This window comes from Panthera leo, chromosome A2, assembly GCF_018350215.1.
Source record: "Panthera leo isolate Ple1 chromosome A2, P.leo_Ple1_pat1.1, whole genome shotgun sequence".
NCBI lineage: Eukaryota > Metazoa > Chordata > Mammalia > Carnivora > Felidae > Panthera > Panthera leo.
The window spans coordinates 149753726-149768948 of NC_056680.1; the positions used below are offsets into that span (position 1 = coordinate 149753726).

A 15223-nucleotide genomic window follows, 5' to 3' on the forward strand; every position below is an offset into this window, starting at 1 on the left:
GGCGCAGTGGAAAGACAAATCCCAATCCTAGTTCTACCGTTTACCAACTTGGGCAGCCCCGCTGGGCTGCATATTCTTCTGTAGAATGAAGATCCTATTTTCTCCACAAGACTGTTATAAAGAGTAAGTGAAGTGACGTACGTAAAGCACTTAGAACATTTCCTGGCATTTAGCGAATGCTAAGCTATTATTACTTTTGTTGTTAGTAACAGCGTGTTCTGTTTCTCACTTGAACTCCAGCAAAACTGGTTGTTCTCCGCTCTCTGTGTGAATAACACATGGAAGGTGGTTGTTCTATCCAGAGCTGGAGTGACAGTCCTGACCCCGAGAGGACTGAGAAGTAACGCTTACGTTGCAGGGGGAATCCAGTGTGTGATTCTCTCCTCCCTTCCTCACGCTTTTCTCCTTTTCGCCTCTTGGTTTTGCCTCCCCACGCCCCTCCTCTCCTTGTATATAAGGCCGGCCTTCTGTCTTCTCTCAGGTCCTGTTTGGCCCAGATGGTGGCCTTTCAGGGTCAGAGGTTGCTGACCTCTGGTCTCAAGTATAGATAAAGAAGCAAGTGCCCTCTTCTTCCCCAGGCCTGGTCTCCCCTCACTGAGTCTTCATGAGACCAAGGCCAGCAGGCCAGATCCCGGGAAAACCACGGCGAAGAGGCCATCTTGCCTCCTTTCTCAAAGCCCTACCTCGTAGGAGGGCCCAGGCCAGTCTGGACCCTCCCTAACCTTCCTGAGAGATTCATTATCAAAGCTGGAAGAGACCTCATAGATTCTCTGGTCCAGTGGTTTTCTACGATCCTTTCTACTAACGAACATTTTCACGGACCTCCAATGCATAAAATATGATGTAGCATTTCATCAGCGTACCTCTGTTTTGTAACTAAAAGTACACACGTGTGGTCGGGGCGGGGTGGGGGTGGGGCTTGGATTTGAATTGCGATGCTCCTCTCACTACTAGTTCTAAGGCCTGGGGCACATGATGTGATGTCCTTGCCTCATCTGCAGAAATGGAGTTCCAGACTGGTACCTCACCGAGCCAAGACTGGGGAGAAAATGCTTCGCACGTGCTTGGTACATAAAAAGCGTTTCATAAATGGTGATGGTTATTTATGAGCATGATGGATGTTAAGGAATTGAGATTATTTGGATGGACACAAAGATTTGAAATCAAGGTTTTTGTTTTTGTTTTTTTTTTAACAGAAGGACATATATGGCATATTCCTGTTTTTATTTTTTGAAATCAAGGGTTTTAAGTGGTAGCTGCAATTTTATACCAGCTTCAGTATCTATCTTGTTTCTGCATTTTCTTTCAGTGGAATAGTAAGTAGCAGGAGGATCCTCACTTGCACAGAAAAAGTTTTCTTACAATCTCAGAATCAGTAAAATATTTGCGTTTTTCCTGAAGCACTTATGAGAAACAGCTTGAACACCTCTGATCTAGTCAAACCCCCAGTTAAAAAAAGTTTTTTTAATGTTTATTTTTTGAGAGAGAGAGAGAGAGAGCGAGAGAGAGCGTGCGAGCACAAGCGGGGGAGGGGCAGAGAGAGAGGGAGACACAGAATCCGAAGCAGGCTCCAGGCTCTGAGCTGTCAGCACCTAGCCGGAGGTGGGGCTCGAACTCACGGAACCGTGAGGATCATGACCTGAACCACCCAGGCGCCCCAACTTCCAGCTTTTATGGCTGAAGAAAAAACAGGGGCTCAGATGGTAGAATGGCTTGCCGAAATCAACAGTGAGTTAGATGTTTTATCCCCGTGGCACGTGCAGGCCAGACATGCATGTGGCTGGAGGGCTTGGTGGCAGCTCACGGCCCTGACGCCCTCATACCTTGAAGGCCAGCGCCCCGTAGGTAGCTCAAGGCCTTTCCTGTAGGAAACAGGGTCCGGGGTGGGGGGGGGGGTGAGTTCTATTACCTGGGATCGGTGCTGCTTCTTGCCCTGGGGGCTTGCCATTTTGACAGGGTTGGTGATTGGGGGCACCCCATTCAGGTTCTGCAGGGACAAAGACCATCACACTGTCAGGAAGACGACGTGGTGGCCCTCAGAGGGACCACGTAGTCGCCCCCATGGGCACCCCACGCCTCCGCGCAGTGGAAATGGGAAACCGGAAACCGGGGAGAATGCGCAGCCCCACTGTGCCTCCAGCCCGCACCTCCCCATCCAGCCTGGTATCGAGCCGCCCTTTTGCACAGGCTTTTGAAACTGGGCAGAGCACGGCTGCGTCCTTGCAGGAGAGCCCGGCTTTCTGGAACTTCATTAGCTAACGATGAATCCTTCATTTTTCTTTAACGCGAAGGAGATGAAAAACAAAAATCCCACCACAACAAAGTCCACAGTGTGGGCATCAAAATTTGGGCTGCCGTACGAAGACGTAGAACCAGCTCTGGGGGAGGAGCGAGGCCATAACCTCGGCTTTCCTCCGTGAATGTGACCCTTTTCATAGTTTTTGCGCGGACTCCCCAGTGCAAGGAATCCCGAGGGTGAATCTGTGCTTCCTGGAGGGCTGAGGGTCGGGTTCCCGCGAAAAAGGCCACCGTGCACTTGATGAAAGGCTAAGCCCTCTCGCGACCGGGATTCAGAGGTACGCAGGCCCTTGCCAGGAGCCCGCCCGGCCCCTCTCACGTCTGGGCTGGCGCGAGCACCTCTCTGTTCTCACACCAGCGGTGCTGCTGGGCTCCAGGCCATCTCTGTCCCTGAGTCCGCTCGAGGGACCTCCAAGTGATCTTAGAGCACGGAAAACACCCAAAGCCTTACCTTGTCCTGCATCAGAGAAGTGAAGTCTGCAGTCGACGTGCTGGAACAAAGCAAAGGAAACGGGAACACAACAGTGGACCAGACCTCATGCCCTTCCCTGCCCCACCTTGGTGTTCGGCGTCGTGACTGCTCTGGGGTCCGGTTTCCTAGGCTGCAGAGAGACTAACCTCACGCGGGTCTTCCTAGCCTCCCGGAGACGCTGCCGGGATTCATGGGGACACAGCGGTACTAACACTACTCACTAGCGCAGAGTGCATTTGGGGGGCTGGCCCTTAAATACGGACGTCAGTCCTCCTGACATTGTCACCACGGATCGCTGGTACCTGCATTTATAGGGCAGACAGGTGGGCCGGTCTCTGTCTGCCTGGAGCGCCTGGGCCCCCTGCCCCCCAACCACATTCTCACTGGCTGACTCGGTGAAGGTCACCGGCTAGAAGGAGACATTTGCCATGTGCTTCCCTGAGGCTGCAGGAGCAGGGAGGGCCTGTGCGAGGTGAGAAGCCGAGGTGAGCAAGAGGTTGGGGGGGGGAGGGCGGGGAATTTCTGACACAGCTGCTCCTGTGTGTGCTGAGTCTCTTCCATGCCCGGGATCCCCCACCCAGCCTTGGCCTTGAGTACAGAGGGAGGTGGGAACTTAACAACAGCACTCGTGGCTTACGCTCAGCGCTAAATGCATGCTTCGGTTTTGGTTCTTTTTTTTTTTTTTTTTTAATTTTTTTTTTTTAACATTTATTTATTTTTGAGAGACAGAGAGAGATAGAGCATGAGTGGGGGAGGAGCAGAGAGAGGGGGAGACACAGAATCCGAAGCAGGCTCCGGGCTCCCCACCGTCAGCACAGAGCCCGATGCGGGGCTCGAACTCACGGGCCGAGAGATCGCGACCTGAGCCGAAGCTGGACGCTGAACCAACTGAGCCGGCCAGGCACCCGGGTTTGTTTTAGTTCTGAAGGCAATGGGTGCCGTGAGCACTCTGTGAAGACAGGTGTTGGACACGCGTGCAGGACTGGAGCCCTGTGGCCATCACCCCTGACCAGGCTACCTCAAGGGAGAGTGAGGAGTTGAGCAGGGTTTGGAGGGAAGCATTCTTTGGAGAGGGTTGTTGGCCTGGGAGGAGTAGCGTGTTATGATGTTTCCCCTCCCTCCTTCTCAAATCGGGTGAGGGGGGCAGGCCTGGAGCCCCTCAGACAGCCTGGAAGGTGCCGGCCACCGTGGAAGATGGCCATCCTCACCCCACAAATGGCCTGGCCTCCACCAGCAGTCTGCTGAGGGAGATCTAGGGACAACTTGAGCTCTTTGCTTCAGAGTCTGGGGACATGTATTCAGATCTGGAGAAGAACAAAGGCAGGGCATGATGCCGAGTCTCTCTTGTCATGGGTCACGCACTCGGAAGGTGGCAGGGCGGGAGCCTTCTTGAAGAGGCCCCACCCAAGAGGCAGAGGCAACCCCGGAACAAAGGGGCTCTGGGGGGGAGTAAAGCGGCAGAGCACAGAACCAGGGGGTGGGGGTGGGGGGTCATCCGGGAGCACCTCACCACCGCCATCAGGCCTGGGGCTCGGCAGAGGTCACCTCAAGGGGACACTGTAGGGGTGCTGAAGGTGGGCGCCCGGCCAGGCCAAGTGAGGGAGCCAGGGTCCAAGTCTCAGAGATGGTATGGACCCCTGGAGAAGTCGGAAGCAGCAGAGGGAGGGGCGGCGGCCCAGACGGTGGGAGGAGGAAGGGCCAAAGAGGAGTCTCTCCCCACGCACTCTGACCTCTGACCCTGCAGGCCTGGTGGGGGGTGGGAGCAGAGCTAGTCCCCACCCTTCTGCGCCCTCCCCTCACATGTGCTGGTTTCAGTCAGTGCCAGTTCTCACGGCCCACGAAGTCACCAAACTACAAAACTCAGTTTCGCTACACGTCCAACTTTTAGAGGCGATACTCCTCAGCGACCCTCGAGGACAACGGTCTGATATAAAATCTCCAAATGAAATGAGCCGTTGATGGATCTGCCTCACGTGAATGTTTGGGGGGTGTAGTTCTCCTTTTTTAGCTTCTCTCCACCCTCGCATGGCTCTCTCCCCACTGTCAAGCCCACTACCTGTCATCACCTCATCTTTCCGTGTCATACCTGACAAGGCCAAGTCTAGTAAGACCACCTCTAGTATCTATAAGATACTTGGTGATCCTCTGAGAATCTTCAGTGACATTCATTATGCAGGTGTTTTCCCATTAATTAAATGTATTACTCTCCTAAGGACACCAATTCAGATGAAATTCTACTTGGTAGGGGTGCCTGGGTGGCTCCGTTGGTTAAGCGTCCGACTTCGGCTCAGGTCATGATCTCGTGGTTCGTGGGTTCGAGCCCCGTGTCGGGCTCTGTGCTGACAGCTCGGAGCCTGGAGCCTGCTTCGGCTTCTCGGTCTCCCTCTCCCTCTCTCCCTCCCTAATTGGTGCTCTGTCTCTCTCAAAAATAAATAAACATTAAAAGAAAAAAAAAAAAGAAGTTCTACTTGGTAGCTGTGTGGACAATCAGACTAGTCAGTCTGTCTGTCTCTTCCCTCATCACTGCAACTCCTTGTGGTTGAGGGAGTTGCCCTCAGGATCTTGGCAAGTGGTTCCGAGGATGGAGAGGAAATCAGGACAGAGAGAAGCGTCGAGATGTGAGCCTGGCCTCTAAAAGAGCTGTTCATGGGCTCAGGGCCCAGCTTTCCTGACCCCTGGAATAGACCCGGCAAGGCTCTGTCTGGGAGGAGGGCAGCCATACTCACTCTTCATTGACAAAGATGAGTTCCAGGGAGGGTTGACTGTTGTTTACATCGAGACCTACGGTATCAAAGGAAAGCAGACGTGAGATGTGGACGCTAGAGCTGAGCGTGTAGGGCAGGGCTTCCGGACTGGGGCTGAATGGGGAAACCAGGGCGTATCCTGCATGAGGACTGCCCTCCCTCCGCCTGAAAGCATGGTGGGGTGTGCAGACACACAGGCCCGGGGGGGTGGGGGGGAGAAGGGTGGTCATAGCCGTGGAGTGTTCGGGGGAAAGGGGCAGGTGGTGGCTGATGTAGGAGGGGGAGGAAGAGCCAGGGAAGCGGGGTCACGGGTTACAAGGGCTGGTCTGGGATAGAGGGCAGGGGAGGGGCGTAGATGAGGGAGCCTGGGGAGCCGCGCTGAGCCGGGCCGTGTCACAAGAGGAGGGTACGAGGGCGAAGGGGAGGTGAACTCCAGCAAACTGTACTGATGGGCTCGGCCTCTTCGGCGCCGGAGTTGCCCGCCACGAGCTGCTCCTCCTCGGCACTGACCAGCTCCTGCAGCACGGCCTCCACGATGGGCATCACCATGGCGGTGGTGGACGTGTTGGAGAGCCACATGGAGAGCAGTGTGGTGCAGCACATGAAGCAGAGCAGCAACCTGGAAGGCAGGGCGGCCGGGGCACAGCGTCTACAGCACGGCCATCTCCCGGGGGCCCCCCCGCTCACTCGCGGGGCTCCTTTGGGGCCTCCTACGAACCCGATGGTGCTGGCTAGAGAACGGGGTGGGGTGGGGGTAGCGTGTGTCCAGAAGGCCCGGTTTTTATGGCATGCCTTCAACTTTGTACTCCCAGGGCTTGGCACAGAGCAAGCATTAAATGAGCATTTGTTGAAGGAATAAGCCACACGCCACGGGCCAATGGCCTCAGCTAGAAAAAAGCCCCTCCGTAAGCAGAGACTAGCTTTGGTAGTAGGGTCACAGGGCATGGACTTACGGATTGGCCAGCTCTGCAGCCATTAGCTTGGTGATGACGTATGGGCTTTTTTGGTGCCTAAAGGAATTCTTTTTTTGCCCTTGCAGCCAGCACTTCTACGGGTACCATCACATTCTATGCCCTGCAGCCAAGTCACCATACGTATTAGTGACCACGTAGAGATTGGCGTGTGGAGCTCACAGTTCCGCTCGCCGCTTGCCCCACTGTCAACCTGCTGAAAGCACAGCCCCCCGGGTCACCCAAGTGTCCCGTATCACTGTGTTCACTTTTTCAGCTGGTATCATGAAGAGTCAACCCTTGGAGGAAAACACTAACAAAAAGAACTCTCAAGTGATTTCTCTTGGCCGTTGAAGACCTAACAATGTGTGTTGGAACAGACAGGGTTCTCACTTCCGTAAGACAAGGCAACACAAAGACTATCCACGTTTATTGCTTTAGGTGGGATCACAGACTCTGCACGATTTGGGGACAGCACATTTATCGAGTGGATTACGTCAGGTGGGCCAAAGTCCTGGTGGTGTTTTTTTGTTTAGGCTGATGGCGTGAGTTTGCCTGCCCGGGACCCCCACCAGCAAGCAAAGAGCACTACCGGGGGTGGAAACATGTGGGGGGATGAGTTAAATAAAGAAGAGTGGAAATGCGATGGGATAGGCATTCTTGAGTTTGACCTTGAGTTTGAGTACACGGAGGTTTTAAAGAGCTCCAGAGTCCCCACGTGACGTGTAGGTGCCATTGTGTGCCTAGGAGGTTGAGTGTGGGGTACGAAGTTATCGCTGAGCCAAGTGGCAAATTAACTTAAATTAAGCTGTAGTTAAGTGGGATACAGGAACATCCTTTTAGGCATAACCTGCATTCGTCTAAATGACCAATGTTGAAAACTGATACCATGTTATTTATTTATACTCCATTGGACTCCCAAAGGAGTCAGGGCAGCTTACAAAAACACGTCACAAGAAAGCTGTAAATAGAAGCAGGTGAGACCCACATTCCAAAGGCAGAAGGGTCAGGCTATTCAACGGAGCAGAGGTGAGGTTAACACAAAACTGTCAATCCTGACTTTCTTACATATCCCCCAAGGTTGGGAATCTCTCTGTGGGCGTTCCTGACCGCAGAGAAGAGGGCACAGTCGAGGGCACGTGTTGTGATCACAGACGCCAGGTCAGATGCAACATATCTAAGCTGTGGGCTGAACCAGTGATAACAAAGTCTCAGGGTGGATGGGAGGAAACCTCCGTGTCTCCTTCAGTGACAAAGGAGAAGACACCCATTTCATCGTCCAGCCTGTTCCTTGTTATACCAGAGAAAGGTTGAGAAACAATGTACGTTGGTCCATCTTGTTTTACCTAATGGGCCCCTTGTGTTTTGTAACCTGCTGCCCTTACGGTCTAGATTACTCAGATAAATTCTTTAGATTGTGATAATAAATGACACCAAAGTCACACACTCAAATCTCTAGTCTATGATCAAGGGCCCTCTCACTGGAGAGTGAGGTAGGAGCCCAGCAGCCCTGACGTCATCCCCTCCCCATTAGTAGAAAACCAACCCGAGCCGGACGTCCCCCTGTGGCCCAGGACCACTGTCCAGGTGGCCCCTGGCTGCTGGGGGAAGCGCTATGGCCCGGCACCCCAAGGACCGCTTACATGCCCGGCTTGGCTCCGGCCATCATGACCATGCGCAGAGCAATGCGTTTGTGCAGGTTCCACTTCTCCACGGCAGCTGCCACGCAGATGACACCCACCAGCAGCAGCGTGGTGTTCTTGAAGTATTCGGCGGCCACCTGCGGGAAGGCGGCACAGGTCAGCCCCTCCCCAACCAGGGCCCAGAGGACCGGGCCGTACCCATCGCAACCCATTCTCAACCAGAGGCTGGCACGCAAGGAGGGAGGTGACGATTGTTAAAACAGCTGACTGTTTGAGACTATATATAAAAAAAATAGATACATATATATCTCATATATACCCACATACATATATTCTATATACATGCATAACATACTACCTCGGGCAGGCACTGTTCTAAGTAGTTTACAAAGATTGTTTCAGTTAATCTGGCCAGTCACCCAATAAGGTAGATATTCTTCTGCATGCTTAAAAAATATTAAAACACCCTGTCTTTAATTATGATATCATTTCAAAGAATAAACACACACGTATAATTTTATCTTAAGCCTTAAAAAATTGTTAAAATAACTCCGGGCTTGTCCCCGATCTCTCTTTTTTTTTTTCTGTAGCTTTTTAGAAAATTGTGTTCATTTTTCTTTTTTTAAAAGTTCATTTATTCATTTAGAGAGAGAGAGAGAGAGAGATAGAGAGAGAGCACATGCATGCCAGCGGAGGAGGGGTAGAGAGAGAGGAGACAGAGAAGCCCAAGCAGGCTCCCACGTGGGGCTCAGTTTCACCTGTGAGATCATGACCCGAGTCAAAATCAAGAGTCGGACGCTTAACCAGCTGAGCCACCCAGGCCCCCCTATGTTCATTGTTTTAATTAGAAAATTAATACATGCTCATTATGGAAAACTTCAAAATATAGAAAAATTTAAAGGTGAAATTACCCTTGATCCTACTACTGTTATTACTTTGGTATATTTCCTTCAGTTTGGGTCTATAAAGATACATAATTGGATTTACACAGTATGTATAGCTTTATATTCTGCTTTTCTCCCCATTTACATCATACCCGGATCATTATCTTATTTAACCTCAATTTGTTGGAAACATTAATCTTAATAGAAGCATAATGCACCACACAATTTGGCCAATTTCCCTTTATTTAATATTTTGGTTAATTCCTTTTCTTTCAACTACAAATGGAGCAAAGAAAAATTTTCTGCTTACATCATTAACCTTACATAAATATGATAATTTCCTTAGGTTAGAGTTCTTGAGGGTATCTTTATAGCTTGCCTTAAATCTTTAAAAATTCTTTAAAAATTTTTAAAACTTTAAATAACTCTAAATAATTCCAAGGTTGCAAAGCTCCGAAATGATATAGTACAAGGAATACCTGGGGCACCCGTGTGGCTCAGTGGGTTAAGCGCCCTACTTCGGCTCAGGTCATAGTCTCATAGTTCGTGAGTTTGAGTCCCATGATGGGCTCAGAGCCTGGAGCCTGCTTCAGATTCTGTGTCTCCCTCTCTCTCTGCCCTTCCTCTGCTCGCACTCTCTCTTTCTCAAAAATAAATAAACAGTAAAAAAAACAAAAACATAAGGAATACCAACACACCGTCTACGTGTGTTTTTCTTCCTGAGCCATTTGAGGGCAAGTTGCATGTATTTTAGCCTTTTCCCCTAAATACCTCAGTATATATTTCCTAAGAATAGGGATTTTCTCTTCCACAGCCGAGTAGCAGTAATGAACTTCTTCCTGCCCCTTCATGATGAGGAAGTGGAGACCCGGCCCTGTTAAGATGCTTCCTGTGTTTAGGGTCCACAGACCAACCCTTCATTGATTTCCTTACTTGGTACTTCTCGACTCTGCTTTACAACCTGACTTCAAATCCTGGTTCAGGGCTTCTTTGTGAAAGAAAACTTTCCTTGTGACTCTAGCCTCTGACTCCAGAACATTCCCTGCGGGCACCGTTAATTTCACCCACCACACAGCATGCAGGGCAACATGCTTGCACTGTTTTTTTTTTTTCCCCCCTGTGTACCTCTCTTGTCTCTCAACTAAATTTTGGGCTGCAGAATGGTCAAGGACCATGTTCTTTTCTGTATCTCTTAACACCTAGCAGACCAAGGTAGAAAAGCAAATGCTCGGGAAATATTTATCACGTGCAGGAGAATCGTTCCCAACAGGGAGCCATGGCAGAAACAGAGGAAAACATACAGAAAAGTTTAACTTCTAATTTAGGAACCCTCTTTAAAGCGGGAAAACGAGAACATTTCTAATTGCAGGAAAGATAAAGACTGCAGGAAACGCAAATATAGTTAAAATACGTGGTGTTGGAAATAAGGAATATTTACATAATCATATGGTTAAACTTTGCTTATTGAGTTAACAAAACCCGTGATGTATTTATACTGGGAGGCTGGAGGGAGGAGAAGGGGGTTGTAAGAGGACACAATCCTCATCTGCTGTAATCAGAAGGCATCTAATAACGTCTTGAGCGATAACTCAAGAGTTAATATAAGATTATCGAGTAAGAATAGTATTCAGTTCGGGGTGTCTGGGTGGTGCAGTCGGTTGATCGTCCGACTTCGGCTCAGGTCATGATCTCGCGGTTGACGAGTTCGAGCCCCGCGTTGGGCTCTGACAGCTCAGAGCCTGGAGCCTGCTTCAGGTTCTGTGTCTCCCTCTCTCTCTGCCCCTCCCCTGCTCATGCTCTCTGTCTCAAAAAATAAATAAACATTAAAAAAAAAAAAAGAATACTATACAGTGCCCCAGAAGAAGCAGTTATCAAAGATGAAACCCTGGATGAGGGGGAGGTGGGACTTGGGGGGAGGGTATAGTGAGGGAGGGGTGGGGAAGGCAGCTGCTGGTTTTGCATTATGAGTTTTTCAGTATTATTTGATTTTTCTTTTTCTTTTCTTTTTTAACATTTATTTAATTTTGAGAGAGAGAGAGACAGTGTGTGTGTGGGGGAGTGGCAGAGAGAGAGGGAGACACAGAATCCAAAGCAGTCTCCAGGCTCTGAGCTGTCGGCACAGAGGCAGGGCTCGAACTCACAAACCGGGAGATCGTGACCTGAGCCAAAGTCCCATGCTCAACTGACTTAGCCACCCAGGCACCCCATTATTATTTGATTTTAAACGCTGTTAACACTTTGACAACATAAAAGCCAAAATAAAGCAGTAGGTTCAATTTCTCTCCCCACCCCCCACCTTTTCCCCCACGGAGATGTCCCTGTGTGTCACTGATGAGGTTTGTGTGGGAGGAGAAGGGTCATTGGCCCTCTACGTGACCGTTTCCTGGAGGAGCCCTCCACTTCTGCTTAATCTAGTTCTTTTCTTTTTTTTTTAATTTTTATTTATTTTTGAGAGAGAGAGAGAGAGGCAGAGCTTGAATGGGGGAGGAGCAGAGAGAGAGGGAGACACAGTCTGAGGCAGGCTCCAGGCTCTGAGCTGTCAGCACAGACCCCGATGTGGGTCTCGAACCCACAAACCGTGAGATCATGACCTGAGCCGAAGTTGGATGCTTAACCGACTGAGCCACCCAGGCGCCCCTGCTTAATCTAGTTCTTGTTCCCAAACCCAGTCCTCAGCTGGCACTGTTACTAAAGCTTCCTGAGGGCAGAGAAGGCTCCCTGCTCTGCTTGTCTGGTGACTCTAGGGCACAGTCCCCTCTGGGGCTGGCAGGTCGGCCTCTGGGCTGTGTGAGCATAGTCGAAGATGCTGCCCCCTAGCGGGAGGTGGAGGAACTGTGAGGATGCCTGAGGGCATGGCTGGAAGCGGGGGCGAGTTGGGGAGGGGGGGGTTACCTAGGACCTTTCTCATGGCACCCTAACCTTCCCAGGAGTCTAGGAGGCAGTTCTGGGGCAGAACCCATCTTTTCTTTAACTCTGTCTGCCGAGGAGGGAAACCCACAGAAGACAGGAGACAGTAGTCCTGGGTCACGGTCCCTCCACTGGCCCCCTCCATGGTCCCCCCACTCGAGGCCCCCCTGCAAAGCCTTTAAAAATTCAGCGCTGGGGCGCCTGGGTGGCTCTGTCAGTTAAGTGTCGTACCCTGGGGTTCGGCCCAGGTCACGATCTCATGGTTCCTGAGATCAAGCCCTGAGTTGGGCTCTGCGCGGACAGTACGGAGCCTGCTTGGGAGTCTCTCTCTGCCCCTCCCCCACTCGCACTCTCGCTCAAAGTAAATAAATAAACATTAAAAACTAAATACAAAGTCAGGGCCACCAGGTTTACTCTCGCAGGGGACTGGCTGGCAACATTTTCATTTTCTGCCTCTTTGCCACGTGTCATAACGGAATCTCAGTGTGCGATGGCCTTTTAGGAGCGCAGAGCCTGCAGGACAGGCGGGGCCCCTTTCTCTGGGTTCCTCTGGAAGGGAAGAAGAAAGGAGCCAACACGCAGAGTGCCCTCTACAAGCAGGGAGTTTGGCACTGCACTCACTTTCCCATGTTAGCTCTACAGGGGTCCTAGTAGGCAGGTACCCTTCCTACCTCCCTTTGCAGGTGAGGGGCGGACGCAGAGAGGTTCGGGAAGTCTTCCCAGGTCACAGCATGAGGGGCAGCGTCTGGATATCAGTCCATATCCGTCTGAATCCAAAGCTACTACACTCGGGGTGGGCCCGTTGGACACCGGGCATCTAATTCAACTCTAGGGGAGTTTTCTTGGTCTCCCTGATGGCGTGGGCAGGCACACGTTTCCGTCTCCATTCATAGTCACGGTCCTGACGCTGGCCCCGAATAGCCGGGCCTGGGCCAGTGTAAGCCCCGGGCCCAGCGTTAGCGGGATCTGAGGGCTCCAGGGTTAGCCAGGACTCAGCTGTGTGACCCCGGGTAAGTTATTCAACCTCTCTGGGCTTCATTTACTCATCTAAAAAAACCCAAAACCAAACAAAAAGATTACGGGATTCCCTAGCTTTTGTAAAGCTGTTGTAGAGTAAATGACAGATGCAAATCAGCCAGGAGGGCCCCCCACATTGACAACCAGGATTTTTAGCAGCTCTTCCTGTCACTAAGTAATCCACACAAAGACTGACCTGCTCTGAGGCCATGAGCACAGGAACGGGCCCAGGCACAAGGCTGCCTTCCCACTTTTACAAATTAAAATTCCATCCGATGGCGGTGTTTGTTAGCTGTCTAGCCCACAGATTTTTTTTTTTTTTTCAATAATAAAATCTTAGCTATTCAGAACCCTCAAGGAACACCAGGGTTCCAAGATTCCTGAGGGTTATTTTCATTGTTTGCTAAGCTGCTGCGTTGCTTACTTATGCTTGCTGTGGGCATTCCTCTCCCCACCACCTAATCTCTGGGACTAATATTCTCCGAGTTGGGAAACTAGATAACGAAGCTTGTGAAGCTTGTCGGAATTATTTGCAAAGAGAAACAGGATCCTAAAACGAGCACAGCTCCCCTGGGTCGAGTGCTCGCTTTCTGCGATGTTAGCGGTGGGGGTTTTATTGCCTTTTCTGCTCTGCGGTTTTTCCGCAGCCGGATCCCTGAGCTCAGAGAGCAGAGGTGCTCCTGGCCTGTGTTTTAGAAGAGGGGAGCTCAAGGAGGCTGCTTGGAAACGGAGATCAGACTAGGTGGGTTTAAATGGTTGCTTTCCCTGCAGATGGGCTGTAGACTCCTGGGCAAGCTACTGAACCCCTGTGACCCTGGCACCCCAGCATTTTCAGTGGTGACAGTAACGACACCCAGCTCACTGAAGCCGTCATGATGTGGCCTTAAGGAAGCTCATGCAGGCGGGGTCTTAGATCAGTGCCTGGGTGCCTGGCATATAGGAAGTGCTCAATAAATGTCCATTATTATTATTATTATTAAAGAGGTAAAACAAAGATAAAAAGCTTCAAATAAGATTGAGGGTTATGCCAGGTGTATCAGCACGTCCAAATGAGGGAATAAGAGAAAGAAATGAAATAAGAAGGAGCAAGGGCGTGCCTGAATACGAAACCAAAGGTTCCTCCAAATTTTCTAAGTGAAGTGGAAGCACATGGAAAGAGTGTCCTGACCCGGGCTGGATGGAGAGGCTCGGGGATCTGCCGGGTGTTGGTCTTTAACTAACTAGTTAATTGTTACCGGGTTGCAGGTGAGATCTCTTAGGGATGAGCTCTTGAAAAATCGCTTTCTTGGAGCACGGAATTCTTTACTGATCTCTAGATATGTTAGGTTTTAAATGGTTGAAATAGTTTTCGTAGGGGCACCTGGGTGGCTCAGTCGGTTAAGCATCTGGCTCTGGATTTCGGCTCAGGTCATGACCTCATAGTTCATGAGATCGAGCCCTGCTGTGGGCTCCACGCTGAGTGTGTGTTTGGGGATCCTCGCTCTCTGCCCCTCCCCCCACTCATGTGCTCTCTCTCTCTCTCTCTTTCCCAAAATAAATAAATAAATAAGCTTTAAAAAATGTTTCAAACAGTTTTTATAAAGGGGAAGGGTGTGTGTGGCTCTATTCCTAGACTTTGGAGGAGGGAACTCGGTACAGCAGCGTCAGCTGGGTGCCCTTCTCCCGAGGAAGGTGAGCCTGCCTCCCTGGGGCCATCCCCTGGAGGGGAGGCCCCAGAGCGGCCCATCCTTCCTGCCTTCCCGCCGGGGGGCGCTGTGGGGGCACTTGCCCGCTCAAGAGCGTCGAAAATCCTCAGAGCTCCCTGTGAGGTCGCTATTTCTATTCCCCTCGTTTTCAGATGAGTAAATGGCAGTTTGCGGAGGTTAGGAGAGTTGCTCGAGACTGGTTAGTGACAAAACTGGATTCACAAACTCCTTTCTCCCCTACTCCCAGCTTGGATCCTGACCCTTTCCTCTCCTTGCTCAGGCGGCAGCAGAGAGGGCAGGAGGTGTGGTGGGTGTGACTGCGTCTGATGAGGCCCCGCCCCCCCCCTCCCGTGGCACAGGCAGTGTGCCCCAGAAATGCGGACAATCAGCGCTCTGGGGGTCAGCTGGGGGTAGCTCTACAAGTGGTCCAGGAAGGTGGCCACCCTTCGGGAGACTAGTGGTGGCCTCTCTGGCAATGGACTTCTTTTGAGGCTCTTTTGGACATCTGAACGATTTTGCAGTGAAATCTTTTAGACTCCCCGGAGGGCACGCCTGGGTCTGCGCCCCCCTCCGCACTGAGCTGAGTCCCCAGCCAGAGCTGGAGCCCTCGCTTCTTTATTCCA

At 51.2% G+C, this 15223-nt stretch overlaps 1 protein-coding gene across 5 annotated transcripts in view; it reads right to left on the reverse strand.

Annotated features, from left to right (window-relative positions):
- Positions 1-15223, reverse strand: part of SLC13A4 (solute carrier family 13 member 4) — a 44369-nt gene that overhangs the window by 16955 nt on the left and 12191 nt on the right. For all 5 annotated transcript variants that reach the window (XR_006198978.1, XM_042925755.1, XM_042925747.1 and 2 more), the window contains 5 exons: positions 8108-8244; positions 5961-6133; positions 5497-5551; positions 2750-2789; positions 1910-1987 (listed from right to left, as the gene is read on the reverse strand). Coding sequence is in view for 4 of the 5 variants with exons in the window: in XM_042925755.1 (XP_042781689.1) it covers positions 1910-1987; positions 2750-2789; positions 5497-5551; positions 5961-6133; positions 8108-8244 (483 nt within the window). In the remaining variant the exon portion in view is untranslated. The remainder of the gene's footprint in view (positions 1-1909; positions 1988-2749; positions 2790-5496; positions 5552-5960; positions 6134-8107; positions 8245-15223) is intronic.